This window comes from Ursus americanus, chromosome 5 (genome assembly GCF_024610735.1).
Source record: "Ursus americanus isolate L20-20 chromosome 5, mUrsAme1.1.p, whole genome shotgun sequence".
Taxonomy (NCBI): Eukaryota; Metazoa; Chordata; class Mammalia; order Carnivora; family Ursidae; genus Ursus; species Ursus americanus.
Genome location: NC_142131.1, coordinates 51,297,340 through 51,311,313, shown reverse-complemented (window position 1 = coordinate 51,311,313; position 13,974 = coordinate 51,297,340). Strand labels below are relative to the sequence as shown.

Genomic DNA, 13,974 nt, shown 5'->3' with positions numbered 1-13,974 from the left:
CTGACCACGTCCAGAGACATTTTGGGCTGTGTTGACTGCAGTGAAGATGGTACATCGAGGCCAGGGGTGCTGTGACACATTCTGTAATGCTCAGGGCAGCCCCCACAATGAGGAATTATTCAGCCCAGAACGTCAGTAGTGCTGAGGTTGGGAAACTATGAAGTTGAGAGCAAGGACCTGAGTTCCTCCGAGTTAGACTCCCCATTTATACGGATTAATACCCCTAAGGAGCCTTGCCCACTGCCAGACCACTACCTGGAGTATGACGCCCATTCAAAAATTCTTCATTTGTTCATTCTCCCTCTGGTGGCTCTACAGGGGGAGACCCTTTGATGGCTCACATTTGAGAAGCAAAATTAATTCTGGGCTCTCTGGACAATTTCTTTGGTCACTAGACTGTCGTGATGATGAGGGGCGAAAAATCTAACTGCGGACCAGTGAGCACCCCATTCTCCGGGAGGACAGGCTGACCTCCCTAAGGGTCAGCTTAGTCAGAGGCTGAGGGTCAAGGTGGGCAGGAAGGAACACCAGGCTCTGGTTGGGACCTGGAGACCCCTCATTGCCTTTTCCTTGCTTTCCTATTTTATTTAATTTCTTTGAATAGGAAATATATTCATGTGTTTCAAACTTGGAAACTGTATAAGAGGAGACAGAGTCTCCCTTCTATTGCCTCTGTCCCCTAGCCTCCCATGTGCGACTGTTGGGGATACAGTGGTAAACAGGACAGATGAGACCCTTGTCCTTCCTCCCAGGACACATTCTTCAGCGGTGGGGAGAGGCAGAGACCAACAAGTAACCCCCTCCTAGGTATATTTTATGCATACCCTTCTAGAGAGCTTTTATGCACATCTGGGCAAATACGTGTTATCCTTCCTGCCTTTTTTTTTTTTTTAACACAAATGGTATGATACACACACAACTGTGTACCTTGTTGTTTTGTTTTGTTTCTTTGTTTGCTGAACAACCAACCGGAGATCTTGTCAGTTCAGCACTGAAAGAGTTAACCTCATTCTTTTTGCCAGCTGCACCGTGTTCTACTACGTAGCTGTACCACAATCATTTAACCGCTTCCTTATTAATATGTCTGTATTTTCTCATTTCCCTCTGTTTTCCTTATCTTCTGATTCATCCTGAGAGTGATACATAGTTACTCACCCTTACTGAAGATGCAGTTCTCTTGTCCTTGGAAGTGTTTACTACAGAGACTCGGGTCTCCTCTAGCTTCCTGTGGTCAGTGGAGTTTATCTAACTCACAGGAAGGAAACCGGAAGCCACAGATCTCCTTTCCCACGGGTCCTCCTGACTTGGGTTAGTCCGAGAGGGTAGTCATGAGAGAACAGGCCAGAAGGCCTCCATCGTGATCTGGACCTCTGCTCTAGCCTCACACCACACCACTTGCTCACTCAGTCACCCGCCCCATCCATTTAACTCACCTAACACGTCAAGCTCTCTCCTACCTCAGGAATCTTGCCCACACTTGACGTTTTATCTGGCACCTTCTTCCCCCTGATGTTGACATAGTTGGTCCTTCTCCTCCTCCAGGCCCCAGCCTAAATGCCCCCTCCTCAGAGAAGCCTTTCCCACCCAAGGCCCCCACAACTGTACACAACCTTGCCCCTGCCAATGCCACCTGAGTTCCCCCATCGTCCTCTTTCTCAGTCCTTTGTTTCCTCTTTGGCACTTTCTACAGCGAACAATTGTTTCTGTCATTTAAGGGTTTGCGCCTTTATTTCTGCCTCCCCAGGAGAATGTGTACCTGGGGAAAGAGCAGGGATCTTCTCTGTCCTTCTCCCCACAGGTCTACAGCCCCTCACCCTGTGCCTTGTCCATTGGTTCAGCCAAGATAGATTTGTTAAACCGATGATTCGGCTGATATTTGCAGAGATGGTCCTGCTGTCCATCATCCATAAGCTGTGCACTTTGAATTATGTTTCCAGTGATGCTTTGTGGGATGAAGTCAGAGGGGCCGAGTTGAGAGCTTTACGGCTCTCCCACCAGCCCGCTAGGTGACCTTGGCGAGGCTCCTTAACCTTCAGGCCACAGTCTCTTTATCAGTAACATGGGAAGGCTTTGATTCAGTCTCTAAAGTTTTCCCCAGCTCCAACATCTAAGTAAATACCTTTCACAGCAGTGCTACATACAACAGAATATTGTTTGGCCGTAAAAAGGAACGGGGTACTCTTAGGTGCTACAACGTGGATGAGCTTTGAAAACGTACTCAGTGGAAGAAGCCGGCCACAAAGGACCACATATTATATGGTTCTATTGAAATGAAATGTCTAGAATGGACAGACCCATAGAGACAGGACATAGATTGGTGGTAGCCAGGGGCTGAGGAGGAAGGGGGAGAGCAAAGGGGGAATTCTGGTTGAGAGGTACAGGGTTCCTTTTGCAGGTGATAAAAATGTTCTAAAATGGATTGTGGAGATAGTCACAACTCTGTGAATATAAGGAAAACCATTGACTTGTACACTGTAAGTGCGTTAATTCTATGGTATACGAATAATATCTCAATCAAATTGGGATTTTTTAGTGCTTTGTCTTTTCATTGGATCTTATGGTCTTCAGAGAAGTTTTACATACACTTTCCTGCCATTTTCTCAGCATAATCCTGTATGTTTAAGAGAGACCGAGGGAAGGGACTAACTGTGTATGGATTACCAGGCATCGTGCTAGTTTATAAACAGTAAAAATTAGATTGTGGGTTCCAGAATCAAACCACACGAATTCAAAGTCTGGCTTGGCTGGGTATTGGCTGTGTGATCATTGGGCAGGCTATTGAGCTCTGTTGCCTTATGTGTTATGATAATACCTGCTTCTCTGGAAGCAGACATTGTTTTGAGGATTAAATGATCTAATGCATGGAGAGGGCCTCGGACCATTACTGTCATTTCCACGGAGCTACGGTGACTTCATTGCTTCTCCCGGCATTCTCTGGAGGAAGGTGGAGTGGCTTTGTCCTGTAGGTGAGAAGACTGAAGCTTGCTGCAACATCACACTTATAATCAGGAGTAACATTGTGACCAGAGCCTAGCTCTGAGTATCACGAGTATCCTGTTTTTTCTTCTCTTTCATACAACACCCTGGGCTCCAATGATGGGAAAGATGGATCCAAATCCAGCCGAGTTCTCTTTTCTTGCACTTCCTTGTGTTCAAGGTCAGACAAGATGCACACGATGGCGGATCCAGGACCCCATTTGTAGCTCCAGGTTAATTGCCTGGGACTTTTTTCCACCTACCCACCCATTACGTAGGTGTTTATTCAAACACATTATAGGTACTGCAGAAATCCCAAAGGATAGGTCCTTTTGTGGTATAAAGGAAGATTTTTTAAAATACACTTTATATTTTTGAGCAGTTTTCGGTTCACAGCAAAAATGAAGGGAAGGTACAGTGATTTCCCATATATCACCTCTGTCACACGTGTGCAGGCCCCATTATCAACACCCCCATCACAGTGGTACATTTGTTACATCATTATCAGCAAGGAGCGTTTTTAAAAAGCTTTTCATTTCCTCGCTCATTTCTGCTCTCTGCCTTCCCTAGTCTCCATTCATCTTTCTGGGGGGGCAGGTAGAGTTGACTTCGCCGTCTGTGGACTCCCATGTTGGCCGCGTGAAGGCCTCACGGAGGTAAACATGAGCCAGAGCTGCTTGGCACAGGACTCAGTCCTCAGCCATGAGCCCCAACGCCAGGGTTGTTGCACTGGTGAGAGTTCGTCTCAAGAGTTTCCTCTGTAAATATTATTTCTCCAGGATGTCCAAGTTTCATAGCTCATTTTCACTGGATTTCTTTCTGGCTAAGTTTCCTAAACATATATCCTCTGTGAACAGGCCTGGCAGGAAGGAGTAACACCCAGCCGGGGCCGCTCGTGGAACCGACGAGGTGTCCGGGCTCCCTTGAGTGACTTCACTCCAGTCTTCTCAACCTACAGCCTCTGGCAGCTGCTGCCCAGGAGGAGCGGGAAGGAGTGCTTTTGAGAAGGGGGGCTCAGAGAGGGGAGGGGTAGCCACCCAGCCTGGCTCAGCAGCAACTCCTCCCTCTCGGAGCAGCACCAGGGCCTGGAAACCACTCAGTCAACACACATTCCCTGCCCTTCCATTGCGGGCTGGGAGCCATGCCCTGTGCCACACAGGGACCCTGCCCCAGGAGCTGAGGGGGCTAAGGCCCTGTAATGATAAAGACGCAAACTAGAGAAACCCCACTCGTTTTTCAGCTAAAAGCAAACACAAGTGCAACAGCCACAGCAGAAACTCTCTTTCTCTTTCATATGTATTAGATATTATTACATATGGTAGATACACATATATTAGGTAGAATGAATATATATATATATATATATATACACGTTTTTTATCTTTCAAAGAAAAGCAGAAAATAATGTAGGGTGAAAAAAGCAAATTACAAAAGAATATTTGTAGTAAATCCTTGATGGAATTCTGTAAAAGACACAAAACAGTGCGCACTGGTCATGAATACATAGAGAGTAAAATGGGAAAATGTGCCTTAGATTCAGACCAAATTCATACCAGTTGCTGCTCTGGGGAGGATGAAGAGAAGGGCCGAGTCTGTGGAGGGCAGTGGGAGGAACTTCCCCTTTGTCCTAGCTTTTCATTTTGTAAAAACACAGTTCTGAAGCAAGCCCAGCCACCAGGTGACCCTGGTTGAGTCTGGGTGATGGGGCTGCTGGTAACCATGGACTTCTCCTTTTTGGGGCTGTAGTTGTTGTATAAGGCTTGGCTCTTAGTCAATGGGCAAACACTCAGAGCTGGCCAAGGCTCCCGTTGCTTGCTCCTGACCACCCCTTGTTCTCTATGATCCAGCTCAGGCTTGACCCAGGCCTTGTGTAGACCCGAACATAGGTATCTGTGAAGGTGAATCTTCTTGGGGGGTGACAGGGAGCCAGGAAAACTGATGAGGCAGAACAGGGGTGAGGGGGCACTAGGGGCCCCCATTCTCTGCTCAGTTTCCTTTTCCAGCACCTTCCACCAGGTTAACTAACACCCGAGCAAAAGGGAAGGAGCAGTTTTTCTTTATCCCGGGCAGGGAATTTAGGACTTGCTGTCTGTGACAGGAAGGACCTTGGCTCTAACACATCCCCAGGATGAAAGGACAAGTACTTTTTGAAAAATGAGACAAGTCATTTAGTCCATAGAGTACTTACTGTTCCACTTTTGACTTAGGAGAAATGGAAGCAATTTTTAATTAAAAAATATTGTTTTAGATTTGTTGTTTTATTTATTTTATTTACTTATTTTTAAATTTCTTTGTTGTGGTCCCCAGTTCGCACAGCCCCCACGGCCTACACAGTCACAGAGGCTCTACCACTGCCTAGGGCTCCTGCCTTCTCTGCCCCCAGCCAGGCCTCTACTCTGCCCCTCTCCAGCACATTTTTAAAAGGTACTCTAGATAGACATAAGTTTCCTAGAGAAATTCAAATTTACAAAGCATTTTTATACACAGGTTGTAAGCATTTGCTTGGTGGATTTGTGACTATCACGTGCCCGGGAGAATCTAGAGTCCTGCTTCTTTAGTAGGAAATGCGGAAAGGTGTGCTGGTTTAGGAATGGCCTTTTTATCAAAACTAAATGCCAAAATTCTGCAATGTAATTTCCACCTTTTTGGATTGTGCTCCTCCCTGCCCCGTGTTTATAGTTTGGACCCCTTCACGGGTCTTCTTTCTTGGAGGAACCTACATGAAGGTGAACCCAGAGCTTTTGGGTGGATATGGCAGCCCCTAACTAGGCAGTCTACCTGTTTTTCTGCAGAACTATGTCTGTATCTCTGCGGTGCCTTCCATTAGCTCTTAGCAAGTCTTTTATTCACAGGAAGATACATGATTCTTACTTTCCAAGGATAGAAAGAAGGAAAAAGGTGTTATGAGCCTGCCACTGCCAAGACGAAGTGAGCTTTGGGGCACCGCACCGTGGTTCCGAGCCCCAAGCCATCCTAACGTCTTCCTCTCCTGCCCTAGAAAATTTTAAAGATAAGATTACAACTGGTGCATTCAGGGGACAAGTGAGCCCAGAGGGAGGGTTCTGCTTTGGTAGTATGTCCGTGGCCTTTAAGCCTGCTTTCCACCTCTGCTCTCCAAAGAGAGGCCAAAAGAGATTACGTGCCTAGTTTATTCTGGGTCGGAGACTTCCCGTCCTTTGCTGTGTTTACCCAAAGTGAGGTCAGCCTCATTCAGAACTCGGTGAGGTTGTTTTATGTCAGTGGCATTTGTAATTAAAACGTAGCCACAAGCTGGGCTCCGTAAAACATTAGAGAAAGATGGAGAAGAAAAAAAAGTGAGTTTGTGGAAAAAAAATTCCAGTGGTTTGGAATACATATATATATGAAAAAGACTTTTCTTAGAATGTGTAAAGGTGTCTGCTTCTGCTTTAGAGTCTGAAGAAAGATGCCTGGAAAATTTTGATATAGTCCAAGCACTGTGTGATATTAATTAAAAAAAAAAAAGTCTATCCAGAAAAATCTCTTCTGTACAACCAGATAAGGGGTGAGTGGGAGGAGGGGCAAGGAGTCCTCTGGCATCACATCCCACCAAGGTGAGAACACCCCACAAGGGGTGGGGGAGCATTTCTGCCTGAAGACCTGCCCTGCTCTCTGGCTTCTGCCAGCAGGGCCCAGTTCTGCCCACCTTGGTGATCTGAAAAGCTGTCTTGACTTGCAGCCCAAGCTGGTGGGGAGCCAAGTGCCTTTACCATGAGGTGCCGAGTCACAGCAGACCAGAAACTGAAGTCTGCACGGCCCCAAACAAGGAGGCAGGGGGAATTTCACTGGAGAGGATTCTGCCCTTTAGAAAGGGCCGCAAAGTACGATTCCTCTGACCAGTGAACTCCCTTAGTGCCTTTAGGATGTGGTTTGATTTATAAATATTTGATTGGCACACACTTTGCTCAGGAACATTTCCATTTGTGCGGCGAGCAGCGCCAGTAATTGTGCTCCCCACACAGCCTCTTGTGTGCTTGGGGAGGCAAGGAGTGTGGGTCACGGAGGAGGCTGCTGATTTGGGATGCTCATGAACTTGTTCTTCTCCAGTTACCGTTCAGGAACTCATCCCGTTGAGGAACAAACCATGTCCCCTTTTGCCCAAGAGGAAAGTGCAGCAGGAAGAGCAGAATCGAACACCGAGCCCCTCCTCGCTCTGCCCACGACAGCTTGCTCTCTCTGCCAGAGCAGTTAGACAGGGCAGGGCTTGCTGGGCCTGGGCACATTTTTCCTACATTCCAGACCTCGAGAGCTCCAAACCTACACGGTCCTGGCGACACCGAGATGAAGAGTAATACTAAGTCCAGTGAGCAAGGCTAACATTCGTTTAACGTAACAGCCTATAGATATCAGATGGTTGCAGGAAGAAGGTCAAGTAAGCCTAGAAGTGGTGGCGATAGTGAATAACTTTTCTGAGCACCTACTATGTGCCTGGCAGTATATATAACACTTTAAGGTTCCTCCTTTCCTAGGACATGGGAACTGTTTTTAAAATGAAAAAACGGGGACTTCCCTAGGGGGACAAGGAGCTGCACCTACCCCCCTCTGGTCCACATGACAGGCTGTGTGAATTCAGTACTTTTTTTTTTAAGATTTATTTATTTATTTTAGAGAGATATTGAGAGAGAGAGAGAGAGAGAGAGCAGGGGGAGTGGCAGGGTCAGAAGGAGAGGGAGAGAGAATCTCAAGCTGACTCCATGGTGAGCGCAGAGCCTGACACGAGGCTGTATCTCACGACCCTGAGATCACAACCTGAGCCGAAACCAAGAGTCGGATGCTTAACTGACTGCGCCCCCCCAGGCGCCACTCCAGTATGTTTATATAATCAGTTCGTGGGGTGAGACCACCATCATGGTATTGATATCAGGGACAGTAGTGGTATATGGAAAGAACCTTAGTTTTGGAAGAAGAAGCTATGGACCTCTTTCAACTTTCCCACTTACTAACTGGTCACAGACCCTGTTAGCTCAGTGTCTGCAGAGTGATAATTCATAACCTTGTGAGATTATGGTTAAGTGGAAATGAAAGAATCTAACACAATGCCTGGCATTGTGCTCGATAAGTATTTACTGAATCTACTGTTGAGTTTGAATTTATCTGCCACCAGTACAATTCATTCACTCATCAAACTCATATTTATTGGGCATATGCCAAGTGCCAGTCAATGTACTAGACACAGAATTGCATTGTTGAGCTATAAGAAACAAAGTCCCCATCCTCAGGGAGCCTAGTAGGGGAGAGGACCGTTGAATAATCACACAGATAAGTATAATTATAACTACAAGGAGATATGCATGGTACAAGAGGCACTCCTCAAATGCTCCGTGTCCAAAATGGTACTGGTCATCTTTCCCTGTGCCCGTTCCTCTTCCAGGATCCTCCCTCTCAAGGTGATGCCACCATCTACCCATGTCCCAGAGGAAAGCCATAGGGGTCACCATGAATCTTCTTGCAACTTAAGACCCATTGCCTTGTCTCCTGGTCTGCAGCTCTTACTCTGATGTTGCCTGGGTTTCCTAGAATGGTGTAACAGATGGTCACAGCCTGAATGGATGATTGCCTATAGCCGTGATTTGAAGAGTTATGGGAACATTTTACTCAGGCCTACATTACAATGGCCTGCGCACAAGCATCTGTTGTAGGTTTATACCACTCCAAGAAAGGCCTTGTGTTAGGTACTTGGAAACTCATTCTCCTGGAAGTAGGAAGAAGATAAGTTTTGAAAACATCCCAGTTTTGCCAAGGGCAGATCCGCTGGTTGCAGACAAAGAGGAGCTGTGAAAAGAGTTATTTTTTGCCTTGTAGAGCTGGAAGGCATGCAGTTCTACTTGGTATTATTTATGTAGATGTATTTCAATGTTTGAGTTTTAGAAATATTCTTCCTGATGGAAGTCTTAGAGTATGGCTCCTTACCTGTAACCACAGTCTCTAGTCATGCTCAAACTAATGATCTAGGAATAGAAACCATCCCCTCACCAGACGGTGCTAATCAGTAAGCCAGGGTCATCTACTCTCTCTGACCCTGCCCTGTCCAGATTGATTCTGTTTCAGAATAACCCTTGAAATGGACAGTGTGTGGCAGTACTGCCACTGGGCAGTAGAGGGCGACAGAACCACACTCAGTGGGTATGTCCATGCCAGGGAGTCTTCTTGCCTGCAGGATCTTTAAGACTTTTCAGCCTTTTCAGACACACAGGACGGTGTTATTATTCCCATTCCCCGGGTGAGGAAGCTGAGTCCCAGTATTATTCTCAAGATTAGACAGTTGGGAACACTGGAGACATCTACATTTCTAGACAGGAAGAGTGATTGGAAGTTTCCTTGGGCTGGGGGACTTGACTTTTATTTTGCAGAGCATTTTATGCAAAATGGGGAGAATGGTCCTTGTTCAGTGCTGTTCCAGTTAGAAAGTGACAGTGCAGGAATATGAACTCAGGCTTTCTGACTCCAGATCTAGGGCCCCTTGAGTCTACAGAGAGTATGTGGATTATCCTTTTCTCCTGGCATTGACAGGTACAGAGATAGATTTCTGCTCACTCACCCCGCTTACTCTGATTTCTGTCCTCCTTGGCCCTTGTTCTTAGTTCTAGAGTAAATGAAAAGGCGAACACCACTCTGAATGTTGCCAGAGAGGCCCTGAATCAAAACGTGAATCTAGACCCTTGACCTTCCTGGGAGACAATATTATAGAAAAGATGAAGGGAAGGGCCTCAAATATTATCCTGTATGGTTTTGAATATATGGAAGCCTTGATGATGATGACAACAATAGCAGTATTGTACTGAGCTGCTACCCTGAGCCAGGCACTGTGCCGGGGACTTTCACTCGATCATCTCATTTAATCCTCCCAAGAAGCCAGCAAGGCAAGTAGGATTATTCTTATTTTACAAATGAGAAAAGTGAGGCCAGAAAGATGACGTAATTAGCCCAAGTTCCCTTGGCAAACAGTCGATCCAGCATTACTTGGATGTAGACCTCCTCACACCCACTCCTACAGCTTTCTTGTGCTGCATTCCAGGGGTTCCTGACATCTTAGGTCAGGCGGCCGAATTCACAGCACTTTCAGAAGTTGTCCCAATGTTACATACCCAGAATGCAATCGATAATGTTAATGATGGGATGACAACAATGAAATGACATGCCATTTGTACAGAAATTCCAGTACTTGGAAGTCCTAATTGTAGTGTCTTGTTTTCCCAGAATTCAAGATTTCCCAGAAAAGCCAGCCTAACCCTGAGGAACATAGCACCGTGGTTGTCTTTCCCCCGGGATGCTGAGCACCAGAGAGCATTCCCATTGGTTCAGAAGATGGGTAAGACTTATCAGAAACATTTAAAACCCCAGAGGAATTAAAGCTTCTTTCCCTTGTGTTGTGTGGGGCAGATCACACAAATTGTGTAGCTTGCCACACAATGGACCACAATCTAAGTCCATTTGTTTGGAGTAAATATTACTTATTTACATATATATGTTTAATGTACTAAATGGAGTTCTTTTTGCCTCACTCTGGTACCTAGTTTTCATCAAATATAAGGCATTCGCTAGGCCCATTTGAAGACAAGCCATCAAAACACACACACACACCCCCACCCCCAAAGCTAACCCTGCAACTGCGAGGCCCAACCTCAGCCTTCCTGCTCATCTCTCAAGGGTCTGCCTAGTGGGTGGGAAGGAAGAGACAATGCCTTCTGGTCCATAAATGGAGGCTTCCGACCCATGACCTTTGCATTTAAGAGTAGAGTGAACGCCGCTGAGGTGGTCATTTGTGCTCACAGCCTGCAACCTTTGGTGCATATTACATGAATAATTAAGGCTATTTGGTATATCACATCAAAGCCAGTATTTTACATTCCATTTTAAAGCCAGTTCTGTAGAACCTCGCTTGCTACCTGTGCTATTATTCTGCAGCTCCTGGTTTCCTCTACACTTTTCTTCTCTTGATTCACAGTGTACTTTACCCATCAGATCATTGACCCTCTAAGCAGGAAATGAGCAGTTCTGACTTTTGGCTTCTCTACAGCAGCTAATGCTTCAGTGGTGTTCAGGGAATCCCTGATAACATCACAGTAGGACCCAGACACCTAATATCAAACAGACACACCACCGCGAGAAGCACTAAAGCAGAAGGAAGAGATTTTTATTCTTAGATAGTCAAGAAGATTCTTTTCTCTCAAGTCATACCTCCATTTATCAACACCATCTGAGAGCTAAGCTGGGAGGAAAGCCCGGAAGAGATAGTCAGCATTTGGCTCCCACTGCTCCCGCTCTCCAGTTTCTATAAGGTCTGGAGAATGACTTTACCCCTCCCAGTTACCACAACCACATCTGCACGATATGCAGAGCGAAAGCTGCATAATTTATGATGTGTGAGACTATGATTGTGAAGTAGGATTTCAGAAATCAAGCCCGGTGGAAACATAAGCTGGAGAGTCCGTGACCATGAACTGAGCCCAGGTCTTTGTGTAGGGCTGACTGCCCCCTGGCCCTTCCTGTGGCTCTTCCTGTCAGAGAGCAGACAGCGCCCTCCCCAGCCCTGGGAGCCAGGCCCTTCACTAGTTACAGAAACCCAGAACCGTTGAACACTGGCAGCTGCATCTGACCTCAGAGCAGTTGTGGTAGGTCAACAGGTAGACCTTTTAAAATCTTGATACGGGACCCCTGTAGGTAGGCTGTGGCTCTCACAGTGTGTGATTTCCCACACTTAGACACTATATGCATTTACGTTACCCAGCCTCTGAGAGTGTCAAGCAGGGAAAGGGTACCCGTATGTAGATATCCTCCCTGCTCGCATCCTTGACTAAGGAAGACGCCAGGAAGGTAGGGGGCTGCAAGAGAGATGGGGGCTTACTGTGCTGGTCGCTCCTGTCCCTCGTCCCGTCCACTGTGCCATCTGGAAGGATCCTCAGGAAGTGGCCCCCGTTGCTACAGTAGAGGAGTTTGGGCTTCTTGTAATTCCCCGCAGGCAGATTAAACTTCTCCGTCAGGGCGGTGAAGGTTGTGATCTCCCCTTCAGCCATGGCTCGGCAGCAGCTGCTTGTGGCGCTTTCAAGGCTGTAAGAAATTAGACAACCCTGTAGAACGTCCCACCGGCGAGGGTGCCGCGTACCCTTCCAAGAAGGGAAGGAGAGCCTTGAGGCACGGGGATCCGAGTGGGTTAGTAACCACAGACAGCCCAGGTGATGGCCACAGGAAACGGGCCTGTGCGGTGGGCAGTGGTTAAGGAAGAAAGGTCTCTGGCCTGGGAGGGATTTTCAGGACATTTCTTACTTCCCAATTGGACACAGCTTTGGACCAGGCTGTGCATTTTTTAGAACTTCAAATTTAATCACTTGGCCAAGGGAAAAAAAAAATAATGTTTTGGTCCCTCCTTCTGATCCACACATATCCTCAAATTAAACACTGGAGTTGCACTAAAATAACACCTGGGCCCTGGCTGAAACCCACAAAAGCTGAGAGGCCAGCACTGAGGTTTTGCTCTCCATCCTCCCACTGTTTTGGCTGGGGACTGTCGGCCCCATGGACCCAGATAGCTCTGATAGCCTGACTGTTTGGGGGCTGTAGGAAAAGGGATGGAGGCCTTTCGGATGGCCCACAGTAGGGACAGCCAAGGGTTAATGCATAAAGGGTTTGCTGGTGGGAACAACATCAGAGCTGGGGAAGAAGCACACGGCCGGTGTTCTGTGGGGTTCTAAAGGGCAGACGCTGTACCAAAGGAAACTCGATGAGACAGATCATGATGAAGGGTCTGCCAGTTATCTTTCCCCAGATTTCCGTACGTCCTCATATCACACAGAGAAGGTAGGTCTGTCCCTTGTACAAAGGCCATCTTCATCCTCATTATTTTCTAACGAGACATACTTATTCTGACACAGAAGCCGCCATATTATACAGTATAATCCTCTAATAGTGTTGACACCCACTCTGTAGAGATTTATATCATCAGGGTAAAAATGCATCAGTGACACATAGCTAAGTTTTAAAAGCAAAACTAATAAACATTAGAATTTTAAAACATCTTCTTGCCCCACCATTTAGGAGAACAACGTGCTGATGACTACAGGGATACGCACAGGGAAGAGGCGAAGAAGAGCCGGAGAACTCCTGCAGGAGCTTCCTTCCAAGAGTGAGCAGGTGCTGATACACTGATTATCGAGTGGCCTTGTCATAATCATGACCATCATCATTCACATGTTTGGGCATACAAGTTTGCTCATGTGACCTTCTTTATTAGTGTTTGAGACAGACACTCATATTATCCCCATTTTTTCTAAAATGACACCAAAGCCTGCAGATGTTCGATGGCCTGTCCAAGGTCAACAGCTTCTAGGTGGTGGTGCCAAGCCTCAAAAGGAGTGTGTTGAAACAAAGCCGTCACTTGGCCTTAACACCAGGAAAAGTTGAAGGGACTTCACTGATACCGTACCATTGCCGGAAGTGGGATTTTTACCTCTTGTCTGGCACAAACGTCTGCCCCCATGAGCTTGTTATTCATTTGTGACCCAGTTGTTGGCTTTCGCCAACTTTTGTCCCCGTGTCAACCTTGAAATGAGACTCCAGGCATGTGTTCATTCCCTGGGAGACCTCACATTGCCAGGCGTTAGGGAGCACTGTGAGCTTCTCCAAAGGTCTGCCAGCCTTCTGCATGCTCTGAGCTAACCATCCATCCATCCGTCCATCCATCCATCCCCAGGGCGGCCTCATAAAGCTGCTCACATGCAAAGCAATTCTATCAAAATCAAGGCAACAATTTGGGTAATTTTCCTGGTCACTTTGGAATTAGGGTTCATGCTGGAAGTATTTCTTAGTTTCTTTTGCTCCAGGCATTTTGATGTCTGTGGTCCATGTCTTCTAGTCTGCAGTCACACAGGCCAGTCATGGCCCCCAGTTTCAGCTATTCATTTCAGTCCCTTCAACGACCCCCAAAGAGAATTTTGCATATGTTACATAAACTATATTTAAAGGCAGGCCATCCCAAATATCCCC

The 13,974-nt window shown here is 46.7% G+C and overlaps 2 protein-coding genes across 18 annotated transcripts in view; one reads left to right on the top strand and one right to left on the bottom strand.

The window, feature by feature from the left end:
- LOC123790207 (uncharacterized) overlaps window positions 1-13,974 on the top strand; it is a 385,091-nt gene that overhangs the window by 240,349 nt on the left and 130,768 nt on the right. For all 12 annotated transcript variants that reach the window (XM_087862175.1, XM_087862176.1, XM_087862173.1 and 9 more), the window contains 2 exons: window positions 10,192-10,303; window positions 13,027-13,122. In XM_087862175.1, the coding sequence (XP_087718301.1) occupies window positions 10,262-10,303; window positions 13,027-13,122 (138 nt within the window). In that variant the 5' untranslated portion in view covers window positions 10,192-10,261. The remainder of the gene's footprint in view (window positions 1-10,191; window positions 10,304-13,026; window positions 13,123-13,974) is intronic.
- FGF1 (fibroblast growth factor 1) overlaps window positions 1-13,974 on the bottom strand; it is a 93,903-nt gene that overhangs the window by 8,381 nt on the left and 71,548 nt on the right. For all 6 annotated transcript variants that reach the window (XM_045794402.2, XM_045794399.2, XM_087862184.1 and 3 more), the window contains one exon: window positions 11,840-12,042. In XM_045794402.2, coding sequence (XP_045650358.1) covers window positions 11,840-12,008 — 169 coding nt within the window. In that variant the 5' untranslated portion in view covers window positions 12,009-12,042. The remainder of the gene's footprint in view (window positions 1-11,839; window positions 12,043-13,974) is intronic.